The sequence below is a fragment of the Alligator sinensis genome, unplaced genomic scaffold (assembly GCF_000455745.1).
Source record: "Alligator sinensis unplaced genomic scaffold, ASM45574v1 scaffold505_1, whole genome shotgun sequence".
NCBI classification, from domain to species: domain Eukaryota; kingdom Metazoa; phylum Chordata; order Crocodylia; family Alligatoridae; genus Alligator; species Alligator sinensis.
In genome coordinates this window covers 164,419-178,418 of record NW_005841940.1, presented here as the reverse complement: position 1 = coordinate 178,418, position 14,000 = coordinate 164,419, and the positions used below count along the sequence as shown (strand labels likewise).

The window sequence follows — 14,000 nt, the reverse complement described above, 5'->3', positions numbered from 1 at the left end:
GCTAGAAACAACTTCTTTTTTAAAAACAAAGCTGAGAATAATCCTTTATATGTTTGAATCCCTGTAATCAGGGTACAGTGTTGGACCTTGTAAGTACCAGTAGCTGATTTGAAAGAGCAAAAACGAAGGCATGCTAATCTTCATTGGGGAAATATGAAGGCCTCTTATGTAGGAACTGGGAGAGATCAGGCTCCTCCAATAATGATTGTTTGAAAGGGCTTTGTAAGTAGAGGAGAACTAAAAGCCAAGCCTTGACTTTGTCGTATAATATTTTGGAACAAAACTGAGGCTTTTCTCACCAAGTGTAAGAAATGTGACTTGGCTGAAGGGAAAGACAGCCAATTCAGGGCTCCCCAAAGTGCAACCTCTGAAGTGCTAGAAAGTCTCTTGAATTCATCATGTATTAGATCCAGAGGCAAGACTAATGATTTGAGCAGGCCAGGGCTTGAGTCATCTACGCTTGCAATGAATGCCCTGAGGCTTTGTTTTCATGGCTGTGAACTCAACCAACAGGAATGTCCTATTAGTGTTTCAGGGAAGACAATATTATGGCTTGTTTGCATTGATTTTTTTCACGTTGAAATTTAAATTTTACATGCTTGTGACTGACTTGGAACAAGTTGCTAACGTGACCCTTGGTCACAGTCTGGGTGCTCTGGTCTTCCAACAGACCCACCAGCCCCATTTGAAGGAGGATGAATTACTACTCTTCTGAACTAGAGCATAAAAACCACCTCCAGCTACACAATCTCTTCTCATCCTCAGTGCCCTCCACAGAAATTGTGCAATATGGATCAGATTCCACTCTCAAACTTCCTCCTCTGTCTTCCCAGCCATCCTGATGGCTTTGGATCAGGAGGTCTCCTTGGTTTGGAGGACTTAATTGTTCACCTGTTTTGTGTCTTGTTTTCTTTCTTTCCTCACTTCTTTCTCCATGTCTTTCTCTTCCCTGTTCCTCTCTCTCTCCTTTTTGCAGACTAGTTCTACCATGTCTCTGATTTCTGAGCCTTCCCTGGAGCCAATTCCTATCTCAGCAAATACAGATTCAACCAACACTCTTCTCAATACAGCTTTACTGTCTCCATTGGTATACCATGCTACAGGCTACAACAGGGACTTGCCAGGCTTGCCAACACCTGGCCCCTTGGAGGTCCTTCATATTGAAGAAGAAGGCAGTAGCAGTACAGTTTCAGTTACACCAGGATATTCTGTCACCACTCCACAGCTCCCCTCAGTGACTTGGTTGTTGGGTCCTTCACACTCAGAAGTTGCTGCTGTTTCTGCTACTTGTATGGAGCAAATGGCTTCTGTGAGCCCAGTTCAGTTGAGCAAAAAATCTGACTCTTCTAAAGAGACATCCCAGTCTTTGCTAGCCTCCAGGATGGAATTTCTGTCTGTGCCCATGAATACAGAGGCCTGGAGTGAGGGACTGGATGAGACAACAGTCACTGAAAAGGAGCAGAGAGCTGAAACCAAGCTCTCAGCAGTTTCTGTTTCCGACACTGGCATGACTGGCCAAGCAAAGGTGCAGACAACCAAAGAATCAGAACAGCACAGCCTGTTCAGGGATAATTCAGCCTTTCCTTCCCAGAAGGAAGAGACTGTGGAAACAACTTTAGATAAGCTTTGGGCTCTAGAGCTAGCTATGCTTGCACCAGAAGTACATGCTGAAAACAACCATGTTGTTACGAAGCCTGTGTGTGAATCTCCCATTGTGGCACTGGACCGGTGGGATATTTTCCCAGATATTAAAAGCCCGTTGGGTCTTGTAGCAGAGCAAGGGCCAGTCCAGAATACTGAAGTTCAGCATGAAAGCAAAGCAAATGTCTCTCCTGATCTGGGTCAGAGGAGGCAGGGCAGAGACAGAACTCCTAGAAAATATGGTCCTCATCAGAGCAAGCCAGGAGAAGGTCAGGAAGGACAGCATTTCAGAAGCTCAGCAACCACTCCAGAGACTCCTGAAAATGTGTGGAAGGATGGATTGGACCTGCTCACTCTCTCCACACCACCTGTTCAGAGGATTTCTGCATCAGGCCAGGCAGGCATTGTGTGAATGTAGAAGGAATGGGACAGATCCTAACCATGATTTTTTGGTAGCACAGCCAGCTCTCTGTGCATGGTGTGAATTCATTTCGAGCTGTTTGATAGCTTACTCCAGACTAACAGCATGTTGTTCTGGAGCATTTGGAGTAGTAGTACTGACAGCTAGCATGGCACAGAGGTCAGGAAAGCTCCACTCATAGCAACTTTGTGGTACCTTTTTGCATGTTGATCAGCACTTGGTTACTTAAACACTACAGAACATGAGCAACCTCCATGTCTGCAGTCTATCTCATAGCTGGAATGAGGTAAGTCTGTGATCCACAGAGGCCCATCAGATGGAGCAGCTTCTTCCTAATGGCTGTTCAGACTTGAGATGGCAGTTTCTCACCTGCTGGCTTAAACATGAGCCTCTGAAGGTATTAACACTGGACCTCATAGTGTTTCTTTTGTGCTGGACAGAAGTGTCTGTGATGGGGAACTACCTTAACCCACACTTGGGTAAGGCTCAGATACAAGGCAGCTGGTATGGTTCACAGTAGTGTTGAAGTTTCCTTAACATCCAGCATGGGGGTCCTCTTGAACTGCAGCTTTTTACCTCACATTGTTGCTCCCTGCTGAATAATCTTTCCCTGCCTTTTGTAGCCAGAGTTATTTTTGGCTGCTGTGACTAGCTTGACTGGGTTTTTCCTTGTACTGAGTCACTGCTCTAGGGTGTGCCAAGAGGAATTTTGGCATCGTGGAATAAATGCCATCACTCTTCCTGCTCACAGTTGTCACTAATGGTTTGTTTGTGCTGCTGCTGCATCGTGGGGCTTGCTGTTGCAGTGCTCTTTTCATTCTGAAACTCCTACCTTGTCATTCAGATAAAATCTGTAATCAAGAGGACAAAAGAGACCTTAAATGTGCATCCAATGTACCGTGACCTTTCCCCAAGGCGTAAGTTAGGCCCAGCCATATTTCACAAGACTGAGTCCCAGGATCGCTTGATTGAAGAGCTACAAGACAAACTGGGCATCAGCAAACAGGAACCAGAAGAATGGAAGAGTCAGGACGACTGGCTGACCGAGGGGGTCATTATCACTGCCAGGCCACAGAGGGAGCAGCAAGATGGTGGACAGCAAGTAGAGAAGGTAGAGGGCAAAAACGTACAGTAGACTCCCGACTTACGCGAGTATTATGTTCCGGGGGAATTTTGTGTAAGTCGGGGCGACTTTCCCCATAGGAAATAATAGAGTAGTGAGGCGTTGCATGCCCCAGACATACCTTAGTCATAGTTTTTTCCCCCCCCTTTTCTCAGCGGAATCACCTTTAGGAGGCACGTCTCGCGCATCTTGAGATGCCACTACCACAATGGCGGCACAGCTCCTCTTGATTCCGCCTGCAAATCTTGTGAGACATTTGCGTATATACGCGAATCTCATGAGCGTTTACGTATATACGCAAATGGTGCGCATCTCAAGGGACATTTTCCAGTCTGGACCTTAATAAAAAATCTCCTAAATGCAAGACACGCTTAAGTTGGAATTGCATAAATCAGGGGTCTACTGTACTGGGTATTCCCATGTTCCTTGTAGAGAAGGACTATAATAGAGGTGTGATGTAGGTTTTTGAGTGGAAGAGACTCAGGATCTGACTCTCCTCTGTCCTAGCACTGGTTCCATTTGGATCACAGGAGACTCAAGTCCTAGCGTTAGAGTAAGTGATCTCTTAGGAGGATAGTGCTGTGTGCATGGGAGGTCTGGATATTACGAGACAGTCAAGTGGGTTTTGTTTTCTCTCCATTCTGGGGAAGCAAACCTGACATTTCTTTTCATGGCACTGTAGCTGGACATGGTGTTTTAGGTGTAAGATGCCCTGAGACTGTGATAGCCAGGCAAGTTGTTGCTCAGCATCTTTTCCAGACACTTTTTTTTCTCAGATTAAGTGCTGTTGAAAATGACATTCTTGCCTGTAATTACAGCTTACATTTGTATTCTGGTCTGTTGTGAAATAGTGATTGTGCAAGGGAAGTAGAGGAGCAGTGGGCAGTGAGCACTGAGTTATTGCCTGTTCTGTGCTGCCTGACCTGTTGCAGGAAGTGCTTATCAGTTCCTCTTCAAATTTGTTCACCTTTCTCCTTCCTTTCTTTCTAGGTTATAATTCCTCCAGAATCCCCAGCCCCCCTGAGAAGAACGGTCTCTGTTCCACCCTCTCCCCCACTTCAGCGTCCTAAAGAAGCAAAGATGGTCCCTGCCAAAGCCATTCCCTCTTCTTTTCCTGTTCTACCCCCACCCCCACCTCCACCACAGTCTTCCTACATACCATCTGCCCCAGCACCTAGTCCAGTCTCTGCCTCCTTCAGCCTGCCTCCCCAGCCTCTGTTCCAGTGGGAGACTTCTTCTGATGACTACCAAGAACTATCTGTTGTGGGCACTCCTCCTTCTGAAGATCCTAGATTCTTCCATCCCCCCCAAGCCCAGATTGTTCCTGTGAAGGCAGTAGTTTCTGTTGGGTGTCAGACTGATGCAGATCCATTCTTTCCACCAATGCAGGCATGCCTCCTTTCCTTCCAACTGCTCTGCTAAGTGAAGAACACAAGTTTTTCTGTTATGCCCAACCTCAACTCTTTTGAGTTAAGAGTTTAGAGTTTGGGTGAGGCCTGGCACTGATTCATTCTAGAGAAGACAGCTTCAGAGATATTGATAGCTGTTTTTTCTTGCCAATGTATACCTCTCTAACAGGGGGAGAAGTATGTGCATGTAATGATTTGCAATTGTCTATACAACTTCTCTGTCCATCTGCAGGCCATATACATGTGGGAAAAGGCCAAGGGTTTCACTTCTCCTTATTGAGCTGAAGGAATCCACTCCATTAGCTTAGGTCCCCATGCTCCCTTCCATAGTATGTCACTGGGGGTTTGGGGAAAAGTGTGAAGGAATCTCAGAACCAGAAAGAGAAGCTGAACACCCATTCCACACATTCCTGGGAGCCCATCTGTCTGGACCTGCTCAGTGAGGATTCAGAGGGGCTTGGGTGTGGTGCAAGGCAGTAAATAGCTGCCTTGACTGTCACATTCCTCAGGCCTAGTGGGAATGCTGCCTGAAATTTTGGGAAGTCAGAGCTCCCTGAGCAGGTCTGATTTAGTTCAGTACCAGGTGGGCTGTATGCACCAGCCAGTGCAGTATGGCTTCAGTCTCCGGTTGCAAGCAGGAGGCCCTTCTGCATCACAAATTGTTGTCATACTTTGCAGGTGATTTCTACTCCACCACTGGCTCGGCGTAGCAATCCTCTTGCCACTCGACCACCCCGTGGGCCATGCCCCCTTGAGAAGGCAGGACACCCTTTCTACTTCCTGTCTCAGCATGACAAGCTTTTAAGCTGCTCTTGCCAAAGCTGTGGTTCTGGCCTGAGCAGTACTTCAAGCTGTCCCTTAGACTGAGCTCCTGTTGCTGTGAATGCTGGATTGATGTTTTTCTAGGCATGGTCTACTGTGTTATGGGGTGTGTTGCTGAATTCGAAAGTAATGCCAGACCTTGTAAATTAGGGCAGGAATATGAAGAGCTTTTGCATGAGCATTTGTACGAAGTGTGGCTGTGGTGTTCGCTGATAGGACTATTCTAATGAGGCCACGCTGATCTGTTCTCTACAGAGTGCAGACATAGTGTTGTGCGTACAGGTTGCAGAACCATTTCCAAAGGAACTGCATCCCTCGGCTAGTTAAGGATGCTGTACAACCAGTACGGGGCGAATCTGTCTGGTCCTTCATTGAGATGATCAGTGCTTGCACAGAGGTCAGCTGTTGCTTGGTGGCTCGCATGGTCCCTTGGGCAGGAATGGGAGTGCTCTGCTGCTGTCACTTTGCATTCCATTCAGTACTGTCCTCTCTCTAAGCGATGCATCTCTTCTCATTTGTCCATTTCTAGTCTGGTTCTGCGCAGCCTGCACGATGGCCACAGGCCCCTGGCCAGGATGAGGAATCACGTGGTTCTCTTGATGGAGTCCCTCCTCTGTGCCCCTCCACTGCAGCATATGCGCAGCCACATGTTTGTATTGTGATTTATTTTTTTTTTGTTGTTGGCTCTATGGTGCTATAGGGATCAGATTGTGAAAGCAGCTGTCTAGTAAAAATGTGCTCCGTGCAGAGAGACCAGAGCATAAGGTGAAAATGTAGATTAAATACATAGGTTGTCCTCAACCTGTGCTCCTTTGCTGCTGCATTATAAACTGTCCAGATGGATTGGTACCAAGTATCCACAACTCTGTACTCTGTGCAGCTCAGGGTCAGGGCCCCGTCTGCTCTCCACTGACCACTTTTTTCATAGAAAGAAGTTCCCTCCCTGTAACTTTGGGTTTGGGGAAACTTCTACTGGTGCTGTAAATCTGTTTGCAAATCTGTTTTCAGAGGAAAGGTTTTGGGAGGGGAGGTGATCAGGATGGCAGAGATGCAGCTTTTGGCTGCAGCCTGGACATATTTTGTGATGCTGGACTGCTAGAAGTGGCTCTTCAAGGAGCGGCTGACAAGAGGAAGGGGGACTGTAGATAGGGTAGATTTGGTTTCATCTGGTTTCAACTACTGCTCTCCTGGATTCCAGGACACTGGTATGAGGCAGGAGGGGCAAAGTGTAGGGTGCAGACATTTGGTTTGTTGTTCTTGTCATTTTTTTTCCTATGAACAAATGGAAGCCAGTTCTGGACACTCACTGAGTAAGTGAGTCAAGGCCTAATGCCACTAGACACAGGATGGGAAGTTTTCCCCTTTGGGGATGGTGGCATGTGCCTCTCTAGCCAGTGTTGCAGAGCTCGTCTGCATGCCTTTCCCATTGGTTCCATGGGAGGAGCTCAGGTGTTAGATTGCTCTAGTCCTTCAGCCCTGCACATTTTCCACAGACGTGTTTGTTTTGTGATCATCTAGTTTCTCTTTTAATAAGAGACAAAACAAGTGTCCTGCATGCCCTACAGTTTCCCTGAGGGTATAGCATAGCTGGCACTCTTAGTAAACATGACTGCTGCCATTGCCCTCCAAGGTCAGTTAATATGACCTGCACTTTACATTCTAACAGGATGTAGAAAACTCAGAGTTCACCTTTGTAATGCTTAGAGGTTGGATGGCTTCAGTATCCAAATAGAGCCTACATTGTATATGTCTGGACACTTCCACTTCCCTTGTTCCCTCCTGCTAAAGGAAATGTATCTCCACCCTTCTTCCACCCTGCCTTGGTGGACAGTCTTTCCAAGTTAAGTACTTATTGGGATTATTCCAAAAGGGGGTGTTCCAAGATCTCTCTCAAGCTGACTCTATAGTCACATGCAGATCTCTTAAATGGAGAGTGCAGTGTTTCATGTCTACCACTCTCAAACTGCTGTCCTCCCCTCTCAAGCATACGCCTGGGTGCATACACATAGCAAATGTGCTGGCGCATCTGCAGGAAGAGAAACAGGTGATTGCTTGAAAGCTGACCCCCGTCCTTTCTTGCTCCTCTTACAGCTCTTGACGTAGCTGAAGCATGAGGTCAGAGCTACCCAAAGGCACAGAGGGAGCAAGAAACGTGCAGAGGGAATGGGAAGAAAAGGGAGGCAATGTATCAAAAAGCATGGACAAGGAGAGCTGGGAGAGGGAAAGCAGATTGTAAGGGAGAGGGGAGATTAGAAATGGAGAGACAGCAACAACTGTGTGAGACCAGGGAGGGGGGACAAGGCTAGGGAACCATTTGGAGCTCATGTCTCTCTTTGTAAGCAAGCCAGGAACCTATGAGGCAAAGGGAAAACTTCATCAGAGGCTTAAAGAGCATTGTGCTGAAGCAGCTGCTTGTGGTGTGCTGGTAATCTGCTTTATGGGAGGGAAAGGAAAGCCAAATCCCCACTCCCCAGGGCTCTGATGATATAGGTCCTGGGGGCTTTGTTACATCATGCTTGTGGTCAGCAGCTCACACCCTCATTTGGGCAGAGTGCATCTCTGCACCTGATCCGATTCTCACTGACTTCTACAGGCATGTTAGCCTCCTCTTAGTGGCTCCTGGTCTGTCCACATGCAGGGCAGCTGAAGACCAGGAAGGAGAGAGACTGCAGGACTTTTCCTGAGGAGCGCTACAGTGTTTACTTCAACATCTCTGGCTTCTTTCTGTTTACAGTTCATGGCTCAGGGGAAAGCTGGGGGTAGCTCCCCTCCAGCTGCACTCCCCAAACCAGGCAGCCAGTTGGACACCATGTTGGGAAGCCTCCAGTCTGACCTGAACAAACTGGGAGTAGCGACTGTTGCCAAAGGTGTTTGTGGAGCCTGCAAGAAGCCTATTGCTGGACAGGTGCGTCAGAGAAACCATCCTGTTGTTAAAATTTGGGCTACAGCTGGCTGTAATGGGGAGGGCTGTGTCAGAGATGAAAGGGACAGAAGATGTTGGAGAAACTGAAGTACTCTTTATCCACTGGCCAGGTATGCTGTAAGCTCCTCCAGTGACCTCTGCCCCTGTCCTTGAGGGATTGACTGCCCTCTTCTGAGATGATAGGTAATTCAGTTTTCATGCTATCCTAGTCTAGGGCTCACCTGAGTGGTAGAACTTCTCATTTGTGCTGACCTCCACACACAATGTCTTGTCATGTGACCTGCCCAGGCGAAGAGGTGGAGTCATCCTTCATAACTGCTCTCTTCCTTGCAGGTTGTCACAGCCATGGGGAAAACCTGGCACCCAGAGCACTTCGTCTGTACCCACTGCCAGGAGGAGATTGGGTCGCGGAACTTCTTTGAGCGTGATGGTCAGCCCTACTGTGAGAAGGACTATCATAACCTCTTCTCCCCTCGCTGCTACTACTGCAACGGCCCCATCCTCGATGTGAGTCTGAGCCAACTCCTGTGTCTGTGCATCAGCAGTAGGACTCTGTGGGGCTTGCAAAGGGAGAAGTATATTGCTGTGTTGTGGGCTTGAGTATCAAGTTACATAGGCACATCTCCACCTGTCCCTGGTAAAGCTTCTCTTGCCATCTTGGCACCCTTGCTTTTCCTGTATGCCAGTGTTTAGAGGGAAAAAACTTGGATCCTGCTTGGCTGTCTCCAATGTCTGTATTAGGGTCCTGCAGTAAGAGGGCAGGTTGTGCTTCTTCCTGTTGTAACTCAACGCAGTTATTAGGGTGTATCCACCTTCATTCCATGATATACACCCTGGCTTTTCTCACTGGGATACAATTTAATGAGGCATGATGGTGTTTCAGACCACTGCCTAGGGCCTGGTGTCCTGCCAAGGGTAGAGGGAAGAAGTAGTATACAGTACCTTGTAAGGGCAGTTGAAGCTTTGAGGAGGAGTCTCACTCAGCTGTTTTAAGCATACATGCGTCCTGCAGTCAGCTTTGCTGGTGGTGGTTTTCTCACTCCCTCTCCCTGCCCCCTTGTTCCCCCACCCCTCACTTGAAGCCACAGACTGACTGTTCATAATTTCTTCCAAACAGAAAGTGGTGACCGCCTTGGACAGGACATGGCACCCAGAACACTTCTTTTGTGCGCAGTGTGGAGCTTTTTTTGGACCTGAAGGTACGACTTGTGTGTGCAGAAAATCTGTTCTCTTGGATGGGAGATGGGAGCAACAAAGAGTTTTGATGTAAGGGGTACTTTGCAAGTAATGGAGAAAACTAAGGGTACTGAAGTAGAGGGCTGCAATCTGGGGTGGAAGCTAGCAGCAGTCCCTGCCCCTACAAGGGGATTGGAGGACATGAAGTGTGGGCAGAAAAATAAGGGATAACTCTGTCATCTTTGACTGGGAGCCCTAGCCATGCACTTATGCTCAGAGAGGCTGGCGGGGTATTTGCTTGGGTGAAGGTCAGGAACTGATGCTGTTTGGCTCTGTCTTTCCCTTGTGGCCTTAACAGGATTTCATGAGAAGGATGGCAAAGCTTATTGCCGCAAGGATTACTTTGACATGTTCGCTCCTAAGTGTGGAGGCTGTGCCCGGGCCATCCTGGAAAACTATATCTCTGCCTTGAATACTCTCTGGCACCCTGAGTGCTTTGTCTGTCGGGTAAGAGATCCCAGCCTTTTTCTGCTGTTATGTTATCCCTCTTGTTGCTAGTAGGTGGGTACTTGATCATTTTCTCTGCTGAAACAGGGGAGCCAGTTCCACAAGGTGCAGTGCATCCATAACACAGTGCTCTCTTACTCCTCAGTCTATGTACATCAAGCCCTCTAGATCAGCATTTGTCAACCTGTGGGTCATGACCCAAAAGTGGGCTGCAAGAATATATGAAAGGGTTGCAGAAAAACTTTAAAAAACGAATCAACAAACTTTAAAAATGGTTTCTCCTTTAAAGGAGGAAAACATGGGAAACTGTGGCTTTTCCCTTGCAGGCTGGCAGAGTTCCCCTTCCTACCCCACACACTGACCCCCTCCCCCACAGTACTGGGGGGCTGGGGCCTGGGGGCAGCAGGTCAGGAGCGAGGGGCACTGGGTCGGGACTGGCCACTGATGTTTACAAATGGGTTGTGGTACTAAGAAGGTTGAGAACCACTGATCTAGATGCCTCACTTCTTTTTCTTTTTTTGTCCCTTAGTTGTAATAATGGGCTTTTGTAGCAGTTCACAGATAAACTGACTTTTCCAGTGGCTTTCTTTAAGGACTGCCTTTCACACTTGCTCTGAAAACATAGGCTAATGAGACCTGACCTATGCAAACTAATGTGCAACCCAGTGAAATAGCTGTGAAGTGTGAATGCGCTATAGCATCAGAAGCTGTAATGTTGCAGATTAAATACCTGGCACTTTTTCAAAGAGCCTTGCAATATTAATTCTGCCAAGACCATTAGAAGTGGAGAGGGATTGGTCAGTATTTTGGAGAATGGAACAGAAGGGCCAAGTCTAGGATGAGAAACAGAATCTCTGAGCAGACCACTGGTCCATTCACCTCCCTCTGCTGCAGAGCAGCCAACTGTTGCCTGAATAAACTGTAAAGGACTCAGCTGACGCCACTTTAAAACTGTTTCTTAAAGACTCCTGCAAGTTAAGGCAGTTGCCACTAGCAAACTGACCATCTAGCAATTTGCTAGTGGCAGCCAAGAAGCCCCTGTATCCAAGTTCAGGCTTTGCTTCTGCATGTGAGATCCTGTCCTCTGTGCCTCATGCTGCCATGCTGTGTACATTTAACGGGGCTGGAAATGATACCTTCCAGATCTCAAGGGAAGGATTCTCCCCTTCTGTTGTGAAGGTCAGTTTTCAGCCCTGTTGTAAAAAATGGAGGGGAGTGGCTTACTGCTCTCAGCATCTGTTTTTGGAAAGTGTTGGTCCTTGGGGCCCAGTATCCCTCAGTGCTGTGGACAGCTGGAATCCATTTAGTTTCCCATGTGCAAGGATACATGCTTTATGTACATGCTGCTGGCTACCTGCATGCGTATCACAGTTTGCATGCGTCTGTAACTAGGTGTGTGTGTGCATTTGTGGCAGTCTGCTTGGGTCCGTGTCTGCCCCTGGCCCCCCACCCCCACAAGAAGAAGGGTGGCCTTGAGACTAGTGCACAAAACCAGGATTCTGGAGCTCTTGTATTCTCAGCTCTGTTGCTGACTCACTGCAGTCTCCCCTGCCCATGGTTGCCTAGTGCTGCCAACCACCATCTCCAGAAGCAGCCTCAGTATGACGAGGTGTGCCCTGCCTCTCACTTCCTGTAACCCAGCTCCTTCAGGGGAGGGGTTTGTTCTCTCCCCTGCCAACTCACTAGGGCTAGAGAGGCCTCTGTTGGTTTTTGCGAAGTGTTCTCAGTCACTTTGTTCTTGATTATATAGATATCTAAATATATCTAGATATATATATAGATCAAGAATGAAGTGACTGAGAACACTTAACAAGTGTGTGTATAGTATAGTATAGTATAGTATTTACACCTTCCTTTTGTTACTGAAGCTAACCTGGGGGACAGGAACTGAATTGCATACAGGGTATGGCTTTATTCAGCTTCCTGGCTGCTTCATCTGTCTGTCAGCTTCCAATCAGTGACCCCGTTTCTGTTGGGTATAGCCCAGCTCTTTGGCATCATGGTGTTTGCAGCTCCCTTCCCCCACCTGTAGCATATAGATGATTCCCACTTCCCACTTCTGCACTGGGCAGCTATGGGCCTGGCAGGGCACAGGCCCATAGGCACAGGCCCATCCACAGGCATGGATTGTGGAGCTGCCAGTATCCCTAGGTTGCCATGTCAGTCAGTGCCTTTTTGCTTCCTCCTCTTGCAGGAATGTTTCACGCCATTCATTAATGGCAGCTTCTTTGAGCATGATGGGCAGCCCTACTGTGAGGTGCATTACCATGAACGCCGTGGCTCGCTGTGCTCTGGCTGCCAGAAGCCCATCACCGGACGCTGCATCACTGCAATGGGCAAGAAATTTCACCCAGAACACTTTGTCTGTGCCTTCTGCCTCAAGCAGCTCAACAAAGGAACCTTCAAGGAACAGAACGACAAGCCCTACTGTCAGAACTGCTTCCTCAAACTCTTCTGTTAGAGCCATCATAGATGGGGAACTGAGCATCTTTCTGTCAGCCACTAGGCAGTCCAGTCTCTCTGAACATTACTGTGATTTAAAAACCTTACTTGGTGGGAGGGGGAGGGCAAAGGGTATGCTCAGTGCTGCTAGACAGGCAGTAGATCCAGAGAGACAAGAAGGACCATAAAACTGGAAATAGCCTTGCTGTGTGTTTCAGCAGGGAGATGCTGAGACCTGTCATGAAAGCTTGTGTGATTGTTGACAGCTGAGGTGGGCCTGAAGGCTTTGGCAAGGAGACTCCTTCCTCAAGGAAGGGGCTGGGTCAAGCCTACGTGAGCGCAGTCCAGCCTTGTCAGCTCTCTCTGAGCCAAAATGCAACGCTTCCAAACAGTGCGTTTGTTCCTTTGGTGACATTTCCCCTCTCTCTCTCTCTCTGGGACTTTTGAATACTGTGCAACCTGAGCAATAGCTGCACAGCAAGGGCTGTGCTGTGACCTCTGTGGTGCCCTGGCTGTGCTCAGTGGAACACACAGGATCTAGTGATCTTTGAGTGTTGGCCCAGGCAGCCGTAAAGACCCTGCAGTGACGTCCCTTCTGGTCCCATAACACTGCAGGGAATTGATGCCACTTGTTTTTCTTAAAACGGTTGCTCTGTTTTCTAGTTTCTATCATTTTTCCCTCTCCTCAGCATGCTGGAGCAGGACATGTGTGGAGAAACCCTTCCCTGCTCCCCCAGCCTCTGGCGGGAGTGTCACAGCCTGTATTCTGTGCTGTGCATCCTGTGCTCCCCACAATTGCAGAGGGCATATGCTCCCCAAGTCTGCTGCTCCCAGGAGGGAAGAGCAGGCTGGCAGCAACTAATTATTAAGAGCATGCAGAGAAGTGGGAGGGCTTGACCCCTCCACTCCCTGGTGTGAGTATGGCTTGTGTGGTGCATTTGGCCTGAAGCTTGCTAATTGAAAAGCCTCTCTGGTTCTTTTTTTCTTTCTTTCTTTTTTTTTTTTTCAAAGAGGCTAGCGAAAAACAAAGAGACTGGATCTTTTATTTTTCCTCTCTCTGCTCTTTGCTGATCAGGTCTGTCAGCCCTCCTTGATACCTTCCTTTTCCTTGCTCTGAAACTATGTTCTACTGAGAGATGCTAGAGCAATAATCTTTTATATTGACTGTTACTGGTATAACAAGTCCCTTGGGTCTGGTGTGCGTGACACACTTGGCATTTTGCTATCAACCTGAATACTGTATCCTGTCTTTGATAAGAACTGTAGGTTTCTACACTGAGGTTTGAATTCATATCTGATTTACTTTTAATCCTCTTATACAGAAATTGGTTTTGAAGTGATTTTAAGAAAGCAACTTTTATATCTCACTGTGCTATATCAGCCAGTGCATCAGTTGTGCTGGTTTACTGTGTCTTTAACCTCAATGCTTTGTTAAACCTGACTATTAACATTAAGTATTTTCTTTTTATTGGGAGTTGGGAGGGATCTGGAATTTGTGGGGAAGGGAATGTGACTTATTTTTTTCCAGCACAAGCC

General features: G+C 47.7%; 1 protein-coding gene across 1 annotated transcript in view; it reads left to right on the top strand.

Annotated features, from left to right (window-relative positions):
- The window catches only part of PXN (paxillin), a 44,286-nt gene extending 30,805 nt beyond the window's left edge, over positions 1–13,481 (top strand). The window contains exons 9-18 of the mRNA XM_025199289.1: positions 977–2,038; positions 2,907–3,173; positions 4,176–4,574; positions 5,273–5,353; positions 5,946–6,065; positions 8,151–8,321; positions 8,673–8,846; positions 9,457–9,538; positions 9,874–10,022; positions 12,217–13,481. Of these exons, the coding sequence (XP_025055074.1) occupies positions 977–2,038; positions 2,907–3,173; positions 4,176–4,574; positions 5,273–5,353; positions 5,946–6,065; positions 8,151–8,321; positions 8,673–8,846; positions 9,457–9,538; positions 9,874–10,022; positions 12,217–12,483 (2,772 nt within the window). The 3' untranslated portion in view covers positions 12,484–13,481. The remainder of the gene's footprint in view (positions 1–976; positions 2,039–2,906; positions 3,174–4,175; positions 4,575–5,272; positions 5,354–5,945; positions 6,066–8,150; positions 8,322–8,672; positions 8,847–9,456; positions 9,539–9,873; positions 10,023–12,216) is intronic.
- The last annotated feature ends 519 nt before the right edge of the window (positions 13,482–14,000 follow it).